The 19017-nt window shown below is 40.0% G+C and overlaps 1 protein-coding gene and 1 long non-coding RNA gene across 5 annotated transcripts in view; one reads left to right on the forward strand and one right to left on the reverse strand.

The window, feature by feature from the left end:
- PRKCI (protein kinase C iota) overlaps positions 1 to 19017 on the forward strand; it is an 85379-nt gene that overhangs the window by 35488 nt on the left and 30874 nt on the right. For all 4 annotated transcript variants that reach the window (XR_012430860.1, XR_012430859.1, XM_045386636.3 and 1 more), the window contains 5 exons: positions 4413 to 4502; positions 7853 to 7903; positions 12387 to 12472; positions 14905 to 15045; positions 18135 to 18189. Coding sequence is in view for 2 of the 4 variants with exons in the window: in XM_045386636.3 (XP_045242571.1) it covers positions 4413 to 4502; positions 7853 to 7903; positions 12387 to 12472; positions 14905 to 15045; positions 18135 to 18189 (423 nt within the window). In the remaining 2 variants the exon portion in view is untranslated. The remainder of the gene's footprint in view (positions 1 to 4412; positions 4503 to 7852; positions 7904 to 12386; positions 12473 to 14904; positions 15046 to 18134; positions 18190 to 19017) is intronic.
- Positions 16506 to 17166, reverse strand: LOC135969667 (uncharacterized). The gene is made up of 2 exons (XR_010585025.1): positions 17039 to 17166; positions 16506 to 16727 (listed from the first exon to the last, which is right to left on the reverse strand). It is a non-coding gene; the product is annotated as an uncharacterized lncRNA (long non-coding RNA).

The following is a 19017-nucleotide window of genomic DNA, read 5'->3' on the forward strand; positions in this document are numbered from 1 at the left end:
TTTTTTTTTTTTTTTAAGCATCAATTGAAATGATCGTATGGTTTTTGTCCTTTATTCTGTTGTATCACGTTGTATCAATGTGATGTATCACATTGATTGATTTGCATGTGTTGAACCATCCTTGCATCCCTGGAACAAAGTCCAGTTGGTCATGATGAGTGATCTTTTTAATGTGTTGTTGAATTCAGTTTGCTAGTGTTTTGTTGAGGATTTTTGCATCAATGTTCATCAGAGATACTGACCTGTAGTTTTCTTTTTCTTTTCTTTTCTTTTTTTTTTTATGTATCTGTCTGGTTTTAGTAATACTGACAGGTATTACTGGATCTTAGAATGAGTTTGAAACTATTCCCTCCTCCTCCATATTTTGGAATAGTTTGAGTAGGACTGGTATTAGTTTTTCTTTAAATGGCACTGAAGCCTTTGGGTCCTGGGCTTATCTTTGCTGAGAGACTTTTTATTATGGCTTCGATCTCACTACTTGTTAGCAGTCTAGTCAGGTTTCGGATTTCTTCGTGGTTCAGACTTGGTAGGTTGTATGTGTCTAGGAGTTTATCCATTTCTTCTAGGCTTTCTGATTCATTGGCATACAGTTGCTCACCATGACCTCTAATGATCCTTTGAATTTCTGCAGTATCAGTTGTATTGTCTCCTTTTTCATCTGTGATTTTTATTTCTTTGGGTCTTGTCTCTCTTATTTTTAGTTCGGTTAAAGATTTGTTGATATTGTTTATGTTTTCAAAAAATCAGGTTTATGTTTTGTTGATCTTTTGTGTGTTTTGTTTCAATTTCATTCATTTGTGTTCTGATCTTTATTATTTCTTTTCTTCTACTAATTTTGTGTTTGGTTCGTTCTCGCTTTTCTTGTTCTTTAAGATGCATCGTAGTTTGTTCATTTAGAACCTTTCTCATTTTTTTGATATAGGCACTTATTACTTGCTATAAACTCAACTCTTCGTACTGCTTTTGCTGTATCCCATTGGTTTTGGTAGTATGTTGTGTTTCTATTTTCATTTTCTTAAGAAATTTTTCAATTTTCTTCTTGATTTTGTATTGACCCACTGGTTAATAAGGACCATATTGTTAACTTTCATGTGTTTTTGTAGTTCCCAAAGTCCATCTTATTACTGATTTCTAGTTTTGTTCCATTGTGGTCAAATAAGATACTTGTTAGTTTTTGTAGGTTAATAACAATATTTGGATTATACTAAGGAATTTTTATCTAGAGTTATAGAGATTTTGTCAGAATGCTGCCATGGTAGAGAATAAGTGGGTGGGTATATAGGGAAAAACAACATTTTGAAATATGTTTCAAATTTTCCAGAATAAACAGTTAAAAAGAACAGTTGGTGAACCTAGAGAATAGTGTTTTACAAACCTAGACACAGGATTTCTATAATACTCAGTGGGCAACTTTGTCAGGGGCTACAAGAGAGATCACCTAGAATAAGGACTGAAAAGATGTCCTAGGTTTCAGCAGCTGGTTTCATGACCTTTGCAACCACAGTTTTGGTGTAGTGTTGGGGCTAAAACCTGGCAGCAGCATTTTGAGAAATGTGTGTAAGATAAGAACATGGAGAAAGGATATGATCACTATGTGAAAAAAAGTTGTTTCATTGTAAAAGATTACAAACTTATGATTTTTAAAATATTAAAGAGAAGTATGTAGTGAAAAAAACAAAGACCCTGCCGCTTTTCCTTTCTCATCTTCTCACCTGTTTCCTCCAGTTTTAGTCTCTAGTTTTACTCTTGAGATTTGTGGCTACTGAATGAATGGAGTGTCAATCTGAATGGGAAAGAGATTTTTTTTTTTTTCCCCCTGAGACAAAGTCTCGCTCTTGTTGCCCAGGCTGGAGTGCAATGATGTGATCTCGGTTCACTGCAACCTCCGCCTCCCAGGTTCAAGTGATTCTCCTGCCTCAGCCTCCCAAGTAGCTGGGACAACAGGCATGTGCCACCACACCCGGCTAATTTTTGTATTTTTAGTAGAGACGGGGTTTCACCATGTTGGCCAGGCTGGTCTCGAACTCCTCAGGTGATCCACCCACCTTGGCCTCTCAAGTGCTGGGATTACAGGTGTGAACCACTGCGCCTGGCCTGAAAGAGGTTTTTGAGAGGGAGACTCAGAAACTCCTTTGCCTGATAAGAGCTAGGAAATAGAAGGAAAGAAAAAATGGAAATGGAACTGATGAGCTCAGAAGATAAAAGGAAGTAGGGATGCAGTGGTCAAGTGGGAGGAAAAAAAGGAAGAGGCACTCTTCTTTGAGAAGCCAGGAAAAACGACTTCGTTTTTCTTTCTCAATTAGCAGACTGAGCTGTATGCTGGTGGTTTGGATAGGGTTGGTGGCATCTAGTGTATAGTAACTACAGGAATTAGCAAATCAATGGCAGAGTAAAGGACTCACTCTCACTCGCTCAGGTTCAAACTAGGCTCTAAATGACTTCTTTTTTTTTTTTTTTTTTGAGACAGTCTTGCCTTGTTGCTCAGGCTGGAGTGCAGTAGCACAATTTTGACTCACTACACCCTCCGCCTCCTGGGTTCAAGCGATTCTTCTGCCTCAGCCTCCTGAGTAGCTGGGACTATAGGCACACACCACTGTGCCTGGCTAATTTTTGTATTTTTAGTAGAGATGGGGTTTCACCATGTTGCCTTGGCTGGTCTCAAATTCCTGACCTTAAGTGACCCGCCTGCCTCGGCCTCCCAAACTGTTGGGATTACAGGCCACCACACCTGGCCTGAATGACTTTTTCATTAAGGAATGCCATAGTCCAGGCAGATGTGCCACCTCATTGATTGCCAGGGATGACTCAGTTGTCTGGCTAGTTGGATAAGAGAGTTGTTTCTTCCGTCCCTTCTCTGTGTGTCTGTTACTAAAACTGTTCATTTACATTTCATAGCAGCTCAAGTGTGACTGTTCTTCCATAGTTTTGTAGCTTTTCATTTCTGTGACTCCTTTCAGGAGGCTCTGTCATGTGAAGGGAAAAATTTGATAAAATGATTACATGGAGACTTGTAACTAGTCATATTGTGGCAATTGAACTACTTTCACTTCCTCTTTTAAAGAAACAAGTAACAGAAAGCCTGCTCTTGGCCATGCCCATTAGACACATAGCAGTAACTATTTAAACTGTGGTCAGTAGCCAGGCATGGTGCTGCACGTCTTTGGTCCCAGCTATTCGTGAGGCTGAGGCAGGAGAATTGCTTGAACCCAGGCGGAGGTTGCAGTGAGCCAAGATCACATCACTGCACTCCAGAATGGGCAACAAGAGCCAAATTCCATCTCAAAAAAAAAAATGTGGTCAGGAATAGATTCTGTTTGCTGTATTTGGGATATATACAGTGTTTTTTTTTTTTTTTTTTTTTTTTTTTTGAGACGGAGTCTCACGCTGTTGCCCAGGCTGGAGTGCAGTGGCGCGATCTCGGCTCACTGCAAGCTCCGCCTCCTGGGTTCACGCCATTCTCGTGCCTCAGCCTCCTGAGTAGCTAGGACTACAGGCGCCCGCCACCGCGCCCGGCTAATTTTTTGTATTTTTAGTAGAGACGGGGTTTCACTGTGGTCTCGATCTCCTGACCTTGTGATCCGCCCGCCTCGGCCTCCCAAAGTGCTGGGATTACAGGCTTGAGCCACTGCGCCCAGCCTATATACAGTGTTAAGAACAAAATGGCCAGGTGTGGTGGCTCATGCCCATAATCCCAGCACTTTGGGAGGCCCAGGCGGGAAGATTGCTTGAGCCCAGGAGGTCAAGGCTGTAGTGAGCCGTGATCCTGTCACTGCATTCAGCCTTGAGTGACAGAGTGAGACCCTGTCTCACCAAAGAAAACCCAAAGAACAACATTTTATATCTATATAAATTAGTGTCTGTGAACCTCATGTAGTATTTTTGTACAAATAGAAATGGAAGTTATGTTACCTACTTCAGAAAATTGAATTGTCTAAATAAATATCTAAATATTTGTCCTTAAGCCAGGCGTGGTGCTTCACGCCTATAATCCCAGTACTTTGGGAAGCCAAGGCAGGCGGATCACCTCAGGTCAGGAGTTCAAGACCAGCCTGGACAACATGGTGAAACCCCGTCTCTACTAATATAAAAATTAGCTGGGTATGGTGGTGCATGCCTGTAATCCCAGCTACTCGGGAAGCTGAGGCAGGAGAATGGCTTGAACCCGGGAGGCAGAGGTTGCAGTGAGCCAGGATCATGCCACTGCACTCCAGCCTGGGCGACGAGAGCAAAACTCCATCTCCAAATAATAATAATAATAATAATAATAATAAATAAATATTTGTCCTTGTCACATATTTATGTTTATAAATATGAGTTTATTTTTTCTCAAAATTTACATTATGAAATTTGTTTAGTAATCATCACATTTAGGGGTTTTAAAGTGACCATTACTTTACCTTTGTATTTTTTAGGAGACCCGTGTACCGTATCATCTCAGTTGGAGTTAGAAGAAGCCTTTAGACTTTATGAGCTAAACAAGGATTCTGAACTCTTGATTCATGGTAAGAGAGTAGTCATTTCATACTCGTCCAGAGTGATAATTTCTTTGAAATCACTCTTTATTCTTGACCATTTTGAAACATAATCTCAATGTCATTTTCTCAGTCTCTGTGACTCATGCCTAAGTAATTGTCCTTATTTAGTAGTTTCTCACATGCTATAGAAGGTAAAATTAATCTGCTTCTTACAGTCTGGGGAATTTTGTGATCTCTGTATGTCTCGTTGGATATTAAAATGTGATTTCTTAGTGTATCATAGCAAGTTTATGATGTAAGTTAAAAATTGAGAGTCTAGGGAATCTAAGTCATCTACTTGAAATTTTATAATGTATACAAATAGTGACCTCCAAAGGTAAGGTATCTTAAATATCCTTTCTTTTGCTTAAAGGTTAATAGTGAAACTATTTACATGATTCCTATATTTATTTTTGGGACAGAGTCTCACTGTCACCCAGGCTGGAGTGCAGTGGCATGATCTCAGCCCACTGCAACCTCTGCCTCCCAAGTTCAAGTGCACCTCAGCCTCCCAAGTAGCTGGGATTACAGGCGTGCACCACCATGGCTGGCTAATTTTTGTATTTGTAGTAGAGACAGGGTTTCACCATATTGGCAAGGCTGGTCTCGAACTCCTTGCCTCAAGAGAGCCGCCTGCCTTAGTCTCCCAAAGCACTGAGATTACAGGCATGAGCCACTGCACCTGGCCCATTTACGTGATGCTTTAGAGGCATTAGTATGTTTAAACCTCAGCAACCTTGCCGGGCGTGGTGGCTCACGCCTGTAATCCCAGCACTTTGGGAGGCCGAGGCGGGTGGATCACGAGGTCAGGAGATTGAGACCATCCTGGCGAACATGGTGAAACCCCGTCTCTACTAAAAATACAAAAAATTAGCCGGGCGTGGTGGCGGGTGCCTGTAGTCCCAGCTTCTAGAGAGGCTGAGGCAGGAGAATGGCATGAAGCTGGGAGGCAGAGGAACTTGCAGTGAGCGGAGATTGCGCCACTGCACTCCAGCCTGGGCAACAGAGCGAGACTCCGTCTCAAAAAAAAAAAAACAAAAAAAAAAACCTCAGCAACCTTGAGATGTAGGAAGTGGCATAAAAAGAAGTAACCTAAACTCAGTTATCATATATGTAACTGGCACATTGTAGACCTGGATTGTGAATCTAGGAATTCTGATTCCAAACTTGTGTTTATTTCATTCAACTATGCTAACCCTCAAACTTTTTTGTCATGTAAAACTTTTTTTTTTTTTTTTTTTTTTTTTTTTGAGGCAGTTTCTCTTGCTCTGTTGCCCAGGCTGGAGTGCATTGGTGCAGTTATAGCTCACTGCAGCCTTGACTTCCCAGGTTCAAGCGATCCTCCCACCTCAGCCTCCTGAGTAACTGGGACCACAGGCACTGCCGCACCACTATGACTGGCTAATCTTTTTTTTGTGTGTGGAGATTGGATATCACTACGATGCCCAGGCTGGTCTCAAACTCCTGGGCTTAAGGAGTCCTACCATCTGGGCCTCCCAAAGTGCTGGGATTAGAGGTGTCAACCACTGTGCCCACCCAAGAACCTCTTAATATACTGCATTTAATTGCAATGTATTGGCAGTATTTCATTGAACATTTTTGAGAGCTGTGAGACCAGACTTAGGAAACTTTTAAAAAAGTGAAACAAATGTAAATCTTTCCTTAAGTATAATGAATCATTTCAGTGCCTTGTTACTATTTCTTTGTATTTTCCTTTACAGTATATTTTTTTTAAAAAGCAGTGGTTTCATTTTATCTTTCTTTTTTTTTTTTTTTTTTTTTTGAGACAGTTTCACTCTGTTGCCCAGGCTAGAGGGCAGCGGCACAATCTCAACTCATTGTAACCTCGGCCTCCTGTGTTTAAGTGATTCTCATGTCTCAGCTTCCGAAGTACCTGGGATTACAGGCGCCTACCACCATGCCCAGCTAATTTTTGTATTTTTAGTAGAGATGGGGTTTTACCATGTTGGCCAGGCTAGTCTCAAACTCCTGACCTCAGGTGATCTGCCTGCCTTGCCCTCCCAAAAGTTTTGGGATTACAGGTGTCAGCCAGCACACCTGCCCTGATTTTTTCTACCTCCAGAATTTGACATAGTGACTCACAAGCGATCCATAATGTACTTTGTTGAGATTCTAATAGGACTTTAAGAATCTATCTTTTTGTCATCTCTTTCCAGAATAAAATTACAGTGAATGCATAAAGAAGTGATTGATGAATGGTATTAAACAGTCAGTTTTAAGTCTTACTGCCTTTTAATACTACATCACAGATGCTTTCAGAAGCTAGCTTATGTTTCAGCTTTTAAAAATATGCATTAGGAACTATGCTTCCTGTAGTCTGTGCTCTTTATTAAGCTATGTCCTTTAGTACATCACAGACTAGCAATAGCTGACTAGATATTCATAAATACATTGTTGCTTTATATTCTACCTTGTTATAAAAATGGTTTGGAATCAGTATATAAATTTATAGTTTCTAATATAAATTTACATTTTTGATTTTGGTACTGTTTCTGGTGTTAATTTATTCCTAAGTTTAGTATACATCTTTTAAAAACTAGTATTTTATGTTTCATATTTGTATACATTTTGTAATTTAATTTTCATCCTTCATTGTGACAAACTTGTCCCACTATACCAACGATTTAACGAAATGCTAGTTAATGATTTATTTAAGGATAAGAAAATAGTGATGTAACAGGGACTGGAATTAGTAATTTGAGCTTCTGATGCTTTGGTTTTTTGTTTTGTTTTGTTTTTGTTTTTGTTTCTGAGATGGTGTGTCACTCTGTCGCCTGGGCTGGAATGCAGTGGCATGATTGCAGTGCACTGCAACCTTCGCCTCCCGGGTTCAAGCGATTCCTGGGCCTCAGCCTCCCAAGTAGCTGGTATTATAGGCATGCCACCATGCCAGGCTAATAGGCTAATTTTTTTTTGTAGTTTTTGGTAGAGACAGAGTTTTACCATGTTGGCCAGTCTGGCATCTCCTGACCTCAAGTGATCTACCCACCTTGGCCTTTCAGAGTGCTGGGATTAGAGGCGTAAGCCACCGTGACCAGCCTAATGCATTGTTTATAGATATATTTGTTTTTATAAGACTTTAAAAAAAATTTTTTTAAAATATCAACAAAGCAAAGGCAAATAAAACCTTCTTTTATATGGCCTTGGTAAAGTGAATCCCTTTGGCAAATAATATTGACCGCCTGCTATCTTGTCTCAAATGAAGAGAGGGTCAGGTTGAAATCTGGGTCAGTGTCTTTTACATTTGAATTTTAAATTCTGTGTAATTTGTATGTTTTAAATATGCTGTTAACTCATGTTCATTTATTTTCTTTCAGTGTTCCCTTGTGTACCAGAACGTCCTGGGATGCCTTGTCCAGGAGAAGATAGTGAGTGTTTATATACATACTTTTACAAGAGTTACTATGCTATGGTACAAGTGAAAAAGAAATCAGAGATAGAATTTTTAGCTAGGCACAGTGGACAGTGGCTAATGCCTGTAATCCCAGCACTGTGGGAGGCTGAGGTGGGAGGATCGTTTAAGCCTAGGAGTTCAAGACCAGCCTGGGCAAAAAGTGAGACCTTGTCTTTCCAAAAACACACAAAAAAGTTAGCATGGTATGTGCCTATAATCTCAGCTACTTGGGAGGCTGAGGTGGGAGGATCCCTTGAGCCCAGGAGTTTGAGGCTACAGTGACCCAAGGTCGCACTACTGCACTCTAGTGTGGGTGACAGAGACAGGCCTTGCCTCAAGGAAAAAAAAAAAAAAAAAAGGAAATAGAAGTTCTAATTCATTTGATTTATTTTCCATTTTTCAGTCGGTTTAAAATATATTAGTGGCCGGGCGCGGTGGCTCAAGCCTGTAATCCCAGCACTTTGGGAGGCCGAGACGGGCGGATCACGAGGTCAGGAGTTCGAGACCATCCTGGCTAACACGGTGAAACCCCGTCTCTACTAAAAAAATACAAAAAACTAGCCGGGCGAGGTGGCAGGCGCCTGTAGTCCCGGCTACTCGGGAGGCTGAGGCCGGAGAATGGCGTAAAAACCCGGGAGGCAGAGCTTGCAGTGAGCTGAGATCCGGCCACTGCACTCCAGCCTGGGCGACACAGCGAGACTCCGTCTCAAAAAAAAAAAAAAAAAAAATATATATATATATATATATATATTAGTGACTGCCCAAATGCTACTTTTGCCAGATCAAATTCAGATAGTTCTTAGTTACAACTTACATGATTGTCTGTTGCACATATGAAAGGAAAATTAAGTTAAATTTAAGTTTTAAAATTTAATTTTGGAAATGTTCAAACCTATGCAGAAGTTGAAACAACATTGAAAACAAGGATACCTATATATCCTTTGCCCAGATTTACCAATTTTTAACATTTTCCCTGTTTGCTTTATCTCTGTATCTATGTCTATGCATGCACAGTTATACATAACAAACACACTTGTGTTTTTTTTTGTTATACCACTTGAGAGTGACATGACACTCAGCGCATGTCGTTAGGAATTGGCTTTTATTTTTCTGCAGTTTTTTTTTTTTTTTTTTTTTAACAATTACTAAGTCACTGTTTTTTTTGTTTTGTTTTGTTTTTTTAAGACAGAGTCTTGCTTTCTCACCCAGGCTGGAGTGCAGTGGCGCAATCTTGGCTCATTGCAACCTCCGCCTCTGGGGTTCAACAATTCTCCTGCCTCAGCCTCCTGAGTACCTGGGATTTACAGGCGCTGCTAACATGCCCAGCTGATTTTTGTATTTTTAGTAGAGTTGAGGTTTCACCATGTTGGCCAGGCCGGTCTCAAACTGCTGACCTCAGGTGATCCACCCACCTCAGTCTCCCGAAGCTCTGGGATTATAGGCATGAGCCACCACACCTGGCCCCAAGTCACTTATTAAATGTCTTAAATATTGCAGACTTCCTACAATTGACCCAGAGAAATGTGTATATTTATTAGATCTCCAACTCCTAGTAACTTCAGGTAACCAACCATAGTCCACAGTGGAACAGTGGTTCTTACCCTTGGACACATTAAAATTGTGGGATGCAGGGAATGATCAATGCCAGATTTCCATCCCCAAGCCTAATGAATTAGTCTGTAAGTGAGACCTGGACATCTTTGTATTTTAAAACTAACTCTCAAAATGTAGCCATTGGGGTCCACGGTGTGAGCTTCACCTGAGAACTGGATAGAAACTGCACTCAGGCCGGGTGCAGTGGCTCATGTCTGTAATCCTAGCACTTTGGGAGGCTGAGGTGAGCTGAGGTGAGATCAACTTGAGGTCAGGAGTTCAAGACCAGCCTGGCCAACATGGTGACAGCCCATCTCTACTAAAAATACAAAAAAGTTAGCCAGGTGTGGTGATGCATGCCTGTAATCCAGCTACCTAGGAGGCTGAGGCAGGAGCATTGCTTGCACCTGGAAGGCGGAGGTTGCGGTGAGCTGAGATCACGCCACTGGGCAACAGAGCGAGACTCTGTCTCAAAAAAATACTGCACTCCAATCTACGTGATTCATAAACTCTTGGACTGGGGCTGAGCTACCAGGTTTAACAAGCTCTTCAGGTGATTCTGATGCACACTACAGTTTGAGAACCACCACTTAAAAGCTTCCCCAGGTCAGGAATTGTTAATAGAATTTCTTTGGAATATCTAAGCCAATGGTTACTATTAATGAGATGCACTCTAAAGAGTCCAACTACTCTTTGTTCTAATGTAATTTAAGTATGCAAACTTATGTTTGATTATAAGTTATTGCTTTTGGTATTTGGCATAATTTACTAATTGTGGGTATTAGGCAACTCAATTTCATTTGTGGTTTCTGCACATGCTCATGACTTTAGAAGGAATAGTGGTAAATGTTTTGCTTTTAATTAATTAAAATAGCTCTAAACTTTCAATTCTGTATTAAGCTATCCTAAGAGTTCTAATTGAGAATATTGCAACTGGTCTTTAGTATCTTAATTTTAAATAGTAAACCCATTGCTACATTTGGTTTAAAATATGACTTTGGGAACCTAATGTAATATTTCTGTGGTATTAACTATTACTGTTATTACCATTACTGTGGGATGTTATTATTAATGACTAATAGACAATATATATGATAGCGATGGACTTAAAAATATGAAGGTGGACTAGATTTGATCATTTGGAACCTCTTTCTCTAACTATACTTAAGAAACATATTAATATAAAGACCACTGGATGAAAAGTTGTTGGGGAAAAAGATACGCTTCTGGTACAAAATATCTCTTTACAGATAGTTACAAAGAGTGAAATGTACCTTTACAATGAAGAGATCTAGCAGTCAATACCTTTAATGATTATTGAACATCAGTAGTGGGAGTTGATATTCTGACATTTGTGTACCTTATGAAAGGTAATGAGATAAGAAATACACAACACTACCTATGTATTGTTTTTGCCAAAGGTATTTAATACTGCCTCTAATTGTAAGTAAACAGACAAACCCAGAATGTGGGATGTAATATAAAACAACTAACCAGACTCTTTAAATAAATAATAAATAAATAAATAAGTCAACATCATGAAAAAGAAGTAGCAACAAATAAGGCAGAGTGAATGTTTTAGAATGTTAAGGAGACCAAAAAAGCATGATCAAATGCAGTCCCTGAATCTTGATTGCATCCTGGATAGAAAAAGTGAGCTTTGAAAGTCACTTTGGGGCCGGGCACAGTGGCTCACGCCTGTAATCCCAGCAATTAGGGAGGCTGAGGCAGGCAGATCACTTGAGGTCAGTGTTTGAGACCCGCCTGGCGAACATGGCAAAACCCCGTCTTTACTAAAAATACAAAAATTAGCCGGGTGTGGTGGTGTGTACCTGCAATCCCAGCTACTTGGGTGGCTGAGGCAGGATAATTGCTTAAACCCAGGAGGCGGAGGTTGCAGTGGGCTGAAATTGCACCACTGGATTCCAGTCTGGGTGATACTATGTCTCAAAAAAGAAAGTCACTTTGAAAGCAGTTAGGGAAGTTTTGTATATGAATTGTATATTGGTCGATATTGAATTAATATTGATTTTCTAAGACATGGTAATGGTATTGTGGTTAGGTAGAATTGGGTCGAGTAGAGGGGGTGGAATATCCTTAATCTCAGACAATGGATACTTGGGTATTTAAGGGTATTTAAGTGTCATGATATCTGCATTTAATTCCAAGTAATTCAGAAAAAAAAAAGTATGTTTTTTTATAGTGAAGAAAGTAAATATGACAAAACATGAATAATTGGTAAATCTCGGTGGAAGATGAAGGTGTCTATTCTTTTACCTTTTCTGTGGGATTAAAAGATGTTCAAAATAAAAAGTTGGAGGAAAACTTTTAAAAAGAAAAGCAGTAGTAGGCCGGGCGCGTTGGCTCACACCTGTAACACCAGAACTTTGGGAGGCCGAGGTGGGTGGATCATCTGAGTTTGGGAGTTCAAGCCAGACTGACCAACATGGAGAAACCCCGTCTCTACTAAAAATACAAAACTAGCTGGGCGTGGTGGCGCATCCCTGTAATCCCAGCTACTCGGGAGGCTGAGGCAGGAGAATCTCTTGAACCTGGGAGGTGGAGGTTGCAGTGAGCTGAGACTGTGCCATTGCACTCCAGTCTGGGTGACAGGTGACAGAGCAAGACTCTGTCTCACAAAAAAAAAAAAAAAAGACACGCAGTAGTAGTCAAATATTTATACCCTGTGGATTATTTTTGTCTGGTCCCTTGATGAATCTATTTTACTTTTTGACGTTCATGTTTTTATCAGTATTTTTTTTTCTTGCAATGAGTATCATGAAAAAAATTACAGACTTAATTATAAAATGACTTTTACTCACACTTGCTCTTTTTTCTTTTTTTAACTATTACTCTCTCTTCAGAATCCATCTACCGTAGAGGTGCACGCCGCTGGAGAAAGCTTTATTGTGCCAATGGCCACACTTTCCAAGCCAAGCGTTTCAACAGGGTAAATGTAGTTTGTTGAATGATGATAATGTGAGACAGCTATTTTTTTCCTTTCTGCTATGAAAGAAAGGTAGTTTGTTATTAAGTCTTGTTACACACTTTTAAATACATAAGTAACATGACCTTACGTTTCCAGTTTGCCTGAGGCAGTATGCCTGTAATTTTTAATAGCATCTCTTTTCACTCTTAAAAATGCTCCAGGCCAGGGGTGGTGGCTCAGGCCTATAATCCCAGCACTTTGGGAGGCCAAGGCTGTTGGATCAGTTGAGGCCAGGAGTTCAAGCCTGGCCAACATGGCAAAACCTTCTCTCTATTAAAAATGCAAAAATTAGCCGGGTGCAGTGGCGTACGCCTGTAGTCCCAGCTACTCGGGAGACTGAGGCAGGAGAATCACTTGAGTCTGGGAGGCAGAGGTTGCAGTGAGCCGAGATTGTGCCTCTGCACTCCAGCCTGGGCAGTGGAGCAAGACCCAGTCTCAAAAAAAGAGCTCCAGATTGGATGATTAATTATTCCACATAATATACCCTAGCTGTAAGAAAATTGGATTTTAAAATATAATTTAAGGCAGCCAGAAAACAAGCAAGGTTTATTTTCTTTATTTAATCTTTATTTTGCCAGTTAGTGTTGTAATTTGATTTTCACGGTTTAGAAAATAATAATAGCAAACACTTATCTGGGTTGTACCAGGCACTTTTCCAAATGCCTTATATACATTGATTCATTTAATCCTTACAACAACCCTGTGAGATAGGTACTATATATTTCCACTTTATAGATGGCAAAACTCAAGTGCAGGGCTGTTAAGTAACTTGCCCAAGATCATACAGCTAGTAAGTGATAGAACCAAAGTTTGAAAGCAGCAGTCTGTCTTCAGAAGTAAGTTATTAATTTATTATTTATTTATTTATTTATTTATTTTAAAGATGGAGTCCCGCTGTATCACCCAGGCTGGAGTGCAATGGCACGGTCTCGGCTCACTGCAACCTGCATCTCCTGGGTTCAAGCGATTCTTGTGCCTCAGCCTCTTGAGTACCTGGGACTACAGGCGTCAGCCAACAGGCCTGGCTATTTTTTGTATTTTTAGTAGAGACGGAGTTTTACCTTGTTGGCCAAGCTAGTCTCAAACTCCTGACCTCACCTGATGCATCTGCCTCAGCCTCCCAAAGTGCTGGGATTACAGGCATAAGCCACCATGCCTGGCCAGAAGCGAAGTTTTTAAATACTCTTGATAACTGCAAATTTTGGATGCTATTTCCATTCTAAAATTAATGCCATGTCTTAAATTAATTAATGTAAATAGAAACCACCACCTGAAATCCCTCTCCAAACTCTTTTACTTCCAGTAGCACTGACATTTAAGAAGGCTTTGAGGCTGGGTGCAATGGTACCTGCCTGTAATCCCAGCACTTTGGGAGGCTGAGAAGGGGGAACACTGAAGCCCAGGAGTTCGAGACCAGCCAGGGCAATGTAGTGAGATCCCATCTCTACAAAAAATACAGTCATTAGTGGGGCATGGTGGTGCACACCTGTAGTCCTAGCTACTTAGGAAGCTTGAGCCCAGGAGGTTGAGGCTGCAGTGAATCAAAGTGACTCCACTGGACTGCAGCCTGGCTGACAGAGCAAGACACTGTCTCTTAAAAATAAATAAATAAATAAATAAAAAGAAAGACCGAGCGTGGTGGCTCACACATGTAATCCCAGCACTTTGGGAGGCCAAGGCTGGTGGATCACCTGAGGTCCAGGAGTTTGAGACCAGCCTGACCAGCATGGTGAAACCCCGTCTCTACTAAAAATACAAAACATAGCCAGGTATGGTGGCGCATGCCTGTAATCCCAGCTACGCTGGAGGCTGAGGCAGGAGAATCACTTGAACCTGGGAGGTGGAGGTTGCAGTGAGCTGAGATTGTGCTATTGCGTTCCAGCCTGGGCAACAAGAGCAAAACTGCGTCTCAAATTAAAAAAAAAAAAAGGGGGAAGGAAGGAAGGAGGGAGGCTTTGAAATGAAAAGTCACTTTAGGTTATTGCTCTTTAAGAAAACAGAGCTTTGGTTTGACCTCTGAACAGCCTGCAAGGTTAATGTTTGCTTAGGAGTCCTTCGATGGCTTTTTCTGCCATGTATATTTCTAATTTAATTCACTTTTTCTGTTTTCATTATTCTGAACTTAATTATGTAAAGACTGAAAATTCTTAGACTTAGAAAGAAATGTGGTTGCAAGTTTCACTGTCTGTTTAAAATAAGCTCTGTTTTTCACTGACCTTCATAGCTTTTAAAAAATTATGTATGAAGAAGCTTTGTTTTGCTTTTGTTTTTGCTTTTGTTTTTGTCATGGGCTGACAGTTGACACCATGACAAAGGGAATTGAGTCAGCAAACTGGGAAATGATTATGACCTTCTTTTTGGTTAATAAAATATTGTTGAATTACTCTTTTCAGCGTGCTCACTGTGCCATCTGCACAGACCGAATATGGGGACTTGGACGCCAAGGATATAAGTGCATCAACTGCAAACTCTTGGTTCATAAGAAGTGCCATAAACTCGTCACAATTGAATGTGGGCGGCATTCTTTGCCACCGGTAAGATACAGTTGTCTGTCCTTTTTTTTTTTTTTTTTTTTTGTTAAGAGCGTGCTTGATAATACTACTGGAACAGAGTGCTAAAATAGGGAGGTGTTCAGGAATTACGACACAACAGAGTAGCTACAGAGTGTGGGTAGGAATACCTTACATTCCTGTTAACATACCTTGAACTTTGGAACTTCGAAATATCTGTGGTAATATTTGTTTGTGGGATACAGTTAGCTTCTTTGACCTACTATAAATTCCTCTGGTCTAAATTAGGAAAATATAGAGAGAACCATTTTAAGAGACTTTTTTCCCCTCTCCTTTAATCTGAACATATTAGTTTATAGCTCACATTATTCTGGCATCTCTCCTAAGCAGATATCAGGTAAGAGTCAAAGATACCATGTTTGCTATTTAAAGTGTGAGATTACTGGGGAGGAAAGCATTTAAAATTTTTATTTATCAATTTCTATTTTAAGTATATAAATAAAATATGTTTGTTAGAGAAAAAATACAGAATACAGATGAATTAAAAAAAATTAAGTAAAAGTCCACATATATTCTACCATCTAAAGGTAATTGTCATTTGGTGGATATCCTTCCAGAACTTTTCCTGTGCAAATTTATATGCATAAACATTTTTAATTTTCCATATGGAAAAAATGTAAACATGTATAAGAGTAGGTAGAACACTATAATGAACTCCCATGTACTAGAGACCCACCTCCAACAGTTATCAACTCATGACTAATCTTGGTTTCATCTGTACCCCCATTCACTTAACTTCCCCTTGCCCTGTGTTATTTTCAAACAAATCTCAGACGTATTTCAGTATGTACCTCTAAAAGAGAAGGACTTTTTAAAAAACTAACTAAAAAACAAATTCCTTATGTAAAATATCCAGTAAGTGTTCTCATAAATATTATAATTTTGTTTTTATAGTTTTCATTATGAATCAGGATCCAAATGAAGTCCACCTGTACAATTGATTGATCTCTTAGATATTTTTTAACTTACTGGTTCTTTCTTCATTTATCGCTCTCTCTTCTTTTTTTCCTTACAATTTAATTGTAAAAGAAACATTTGTTTGTCATTTACACTGTTGCAGAATTTGGCTCATTACTTCTCCATGGTTATGTTCAGTATGTTATTGTCTTCTTTATTCTTTTGTCTTGTACAGTAGTTGGATGTCCGGGTTTAATTAGATTCTGGGGTTGGTTGGTTTGTTTTTTGGTGGGTTGTTTTTCAGTCAACTTTACAGAGGGTTGTTTATCCACCAGAGGGCACATGTGCTTGCATGTGTCTTTTTATTGTTGTTGTTTTGAGACAGAACCTGGCTCTGTCTCCCAGGCTGGAATGTAGTGGCGCGATCTTGGCTCACTGCAACCTCCGCCTTCCGGGTTCAAGCGATTCTCCTGCCTCAGCCTCCCAAGTAACTGGGATTACAGGTGTGTGCCACCACGCCCAGCTAATTTTTATATTTTCAGTAGAGACGGGGTTTTGCCATGTTGGCCAGGCTGATCTTGAATTCCTGACCCCAGGTGATCCACCCACCTCGGTCTCCCAAAGTGCTGGAATTACAGGTGTGAGCCACTGCACCTGGCCAATCTTAGTGAACTTTCTGGCAAATCTTACTTCCTTAAGGATCCAGAATTAGAATTACTGCATTAAAAGATACGCATTTAAAAAGATACCTGGGCCGGGCGCGGTGGCTCACGCCTGTAATCCCAGCACTTTGGGAGGCCGAGGCGGGCGGATCACAAGGTCAGGAGATCGAGACCACGGTGAAACCCCGTCTCTACTAAAAATACAAAAAATTAGCCGGGCGCGGTTGTGGGCGCCTGTAGTCCCAGCTACTCAGGAGGCTGAGGCAGGAGAATGGCGTGAACCCGGGAGGCGGAGCTTGCAGTGAGCCGAGATCGCGCCACTGCACTCCAGCCTGGGCGACAGAGCGAGACTCCGTCTCAAAAAAAAAAAAAAAAAAAAAAAAAAAAAAAAAAGATACCTGGATGCAGCTTGTCTAAGTGCATTGCCTGTCAATTAGCCCTGCTCCACAAGGAACAGTCAAAAAAAGAAAGAAAGAAAAATACCCGAATGCATCTTTCTAAATTGTTCTTTAGAATTGTTATTCCATGTTTATTCATGGGACTTTCTTTGGACATTGTGAAAACAGGTTATTACTGGTAGCTCTTTGATATTAGAATTCTTTAATTAGTTCATATAAGCTTAGGAATGGGTTTGTAGTAAAGGGGAAAATCCAATCTTAAGGAAAAACAGAGGCTGAATATTTCCAACATAATTTATATAGATTACTGTTAATATTTTTAAGTATTATTTGGTGACATATGGAAGGAAAGGGGGCAGGGTTAGTGATTATATTGGAAATTTAGGATGGGGTTAAATGCATTTAAAAATCCTTAAGCTTACTTATGAGCCTGTCTTTAAGGCAGCCTTGAAGTGCTAACTGTATCATTAATGTTCTTTCTCAAGTTTACCTTTTCCTGCTGGTATTCATTAAATGTGAGTCTAAGAATAAATCAGTAATAACTTGGGTTTGAATTTACCTTTTTCCTGAGATTATTCGCCGTTATTTGGGTAAGTTAGTTTCTAGGAAGTATTTTTTTTCTCTTTTTTGGGGCCACTGACACCCTTGAGAATGTTCAGGAAAATGAGAAACCCACAAAATTTTACATGTAATTTTAAGGTGTTTTTGATATCCTGAAATCTACCCCTGGGCCCCAGCTAAAGAATGCATATTCCAGACACTTATTTTTGCCAAAGATTTGAAGTGGAGCTTGAAGGAAGAATAGGTAGTGTTGAAGAAAAACAAAGCAGAATATATGGCAGTTTAATTTGATTTCTAATTGGTGGTCTGAAATTAGTTTTGTATTTTCTTTTCTGTAAAATGTGACTAACATTACCTCATTCATAGCAGTATTGTATAGTTTCATAAAACAAAATTAAGAGTAAATATAATTCTCACTTAAGTTATATTCTTTCAAAATTAAATTTTAATATGCTGTGTATTGTTGAAATAGTGTTGTTTCTGGGTGTAATAGAGGTACTCCACTGAGTTACTGTGTCTTTGGAAATGTTTGTAGGAACCAGTGATGCCCATGGATCAGTCATCCATGCATTCTGACCATGCACAGACAGGTAAGAGCGGTACTGGCACAACCCATTGTTCATTCACAGAGTAGCATGTAAAGACTTACTTAGGTGACTCTCTTACCCAAGTTTAACAACATTTATTTCTTTCCAATTAAAAGTAAATACATATATTTCGCTGTGGTAAAATCACACAATTTAACATACACATTTGGCATTTTTAAAAGACAACTGTGCGCTGGGTATGTTGGCTCACACCTTTAATCTCAGCACTTTGGAGGTAGAGGCAGGAGGATCCCTTGAGCCCAGGAGTTCAAGACCAGCCTGGCCAACATAGGGATACCCTGTCTCTACTTAAAAAAAAAAACAAAAAAGTTACGTAAACCACAACAGATGACTATTTTTTCTAGTTCACATAAATTTCTTTTGAGACTCCTTTAAATTCAGCAAACTCAGTTTTTTTCCATAATGAAAACCATGAAGCTGATTTTGTGACCCATGTTGACTGTGTTCAGGTGACTTGTTTTTTTCTTTTTCTTTCGAGACAGAGTCTTGCTCTGTTACCCAAGCTGGAGTGCAGTGGCGCAATCTTGGCTCACTGCAACCTCCACCTCCCAGGTTCAAGTGATTCTCCTGCTTCAGCCTCCCGAGTATCTGGGATTACAGGTTCATGCCACCATGCCCAGCTAGTTTTTTTGTATTTTTAGTAGAGACGAGGTTTCACCATGTTGGCCAGCTGGTCTCGAATTCCTAACCTCGGGTGATCTGCCCGCCTTGGCCTCCCAAAGTGCTGGGATTACAGGCGTGAGCCACTGCGCCCAGCCGAAGTGACTTGTTTTTATTAAAAGCTTTATTATCAGAAGTAGAAATTAGGTG

Source organism: Macaca fascicularis, chromosome 2, assembly GCF_037993035.2.
Source record: "Macaca fascicularis isolate 582-1 chromosome 2, T2T-MFA8v1.1".
NCBI lineage: Eukaryota > Metazoa > Chordata > Mammalia > Primates > Cercopithecidae > Macaca > Macaca fascicularis.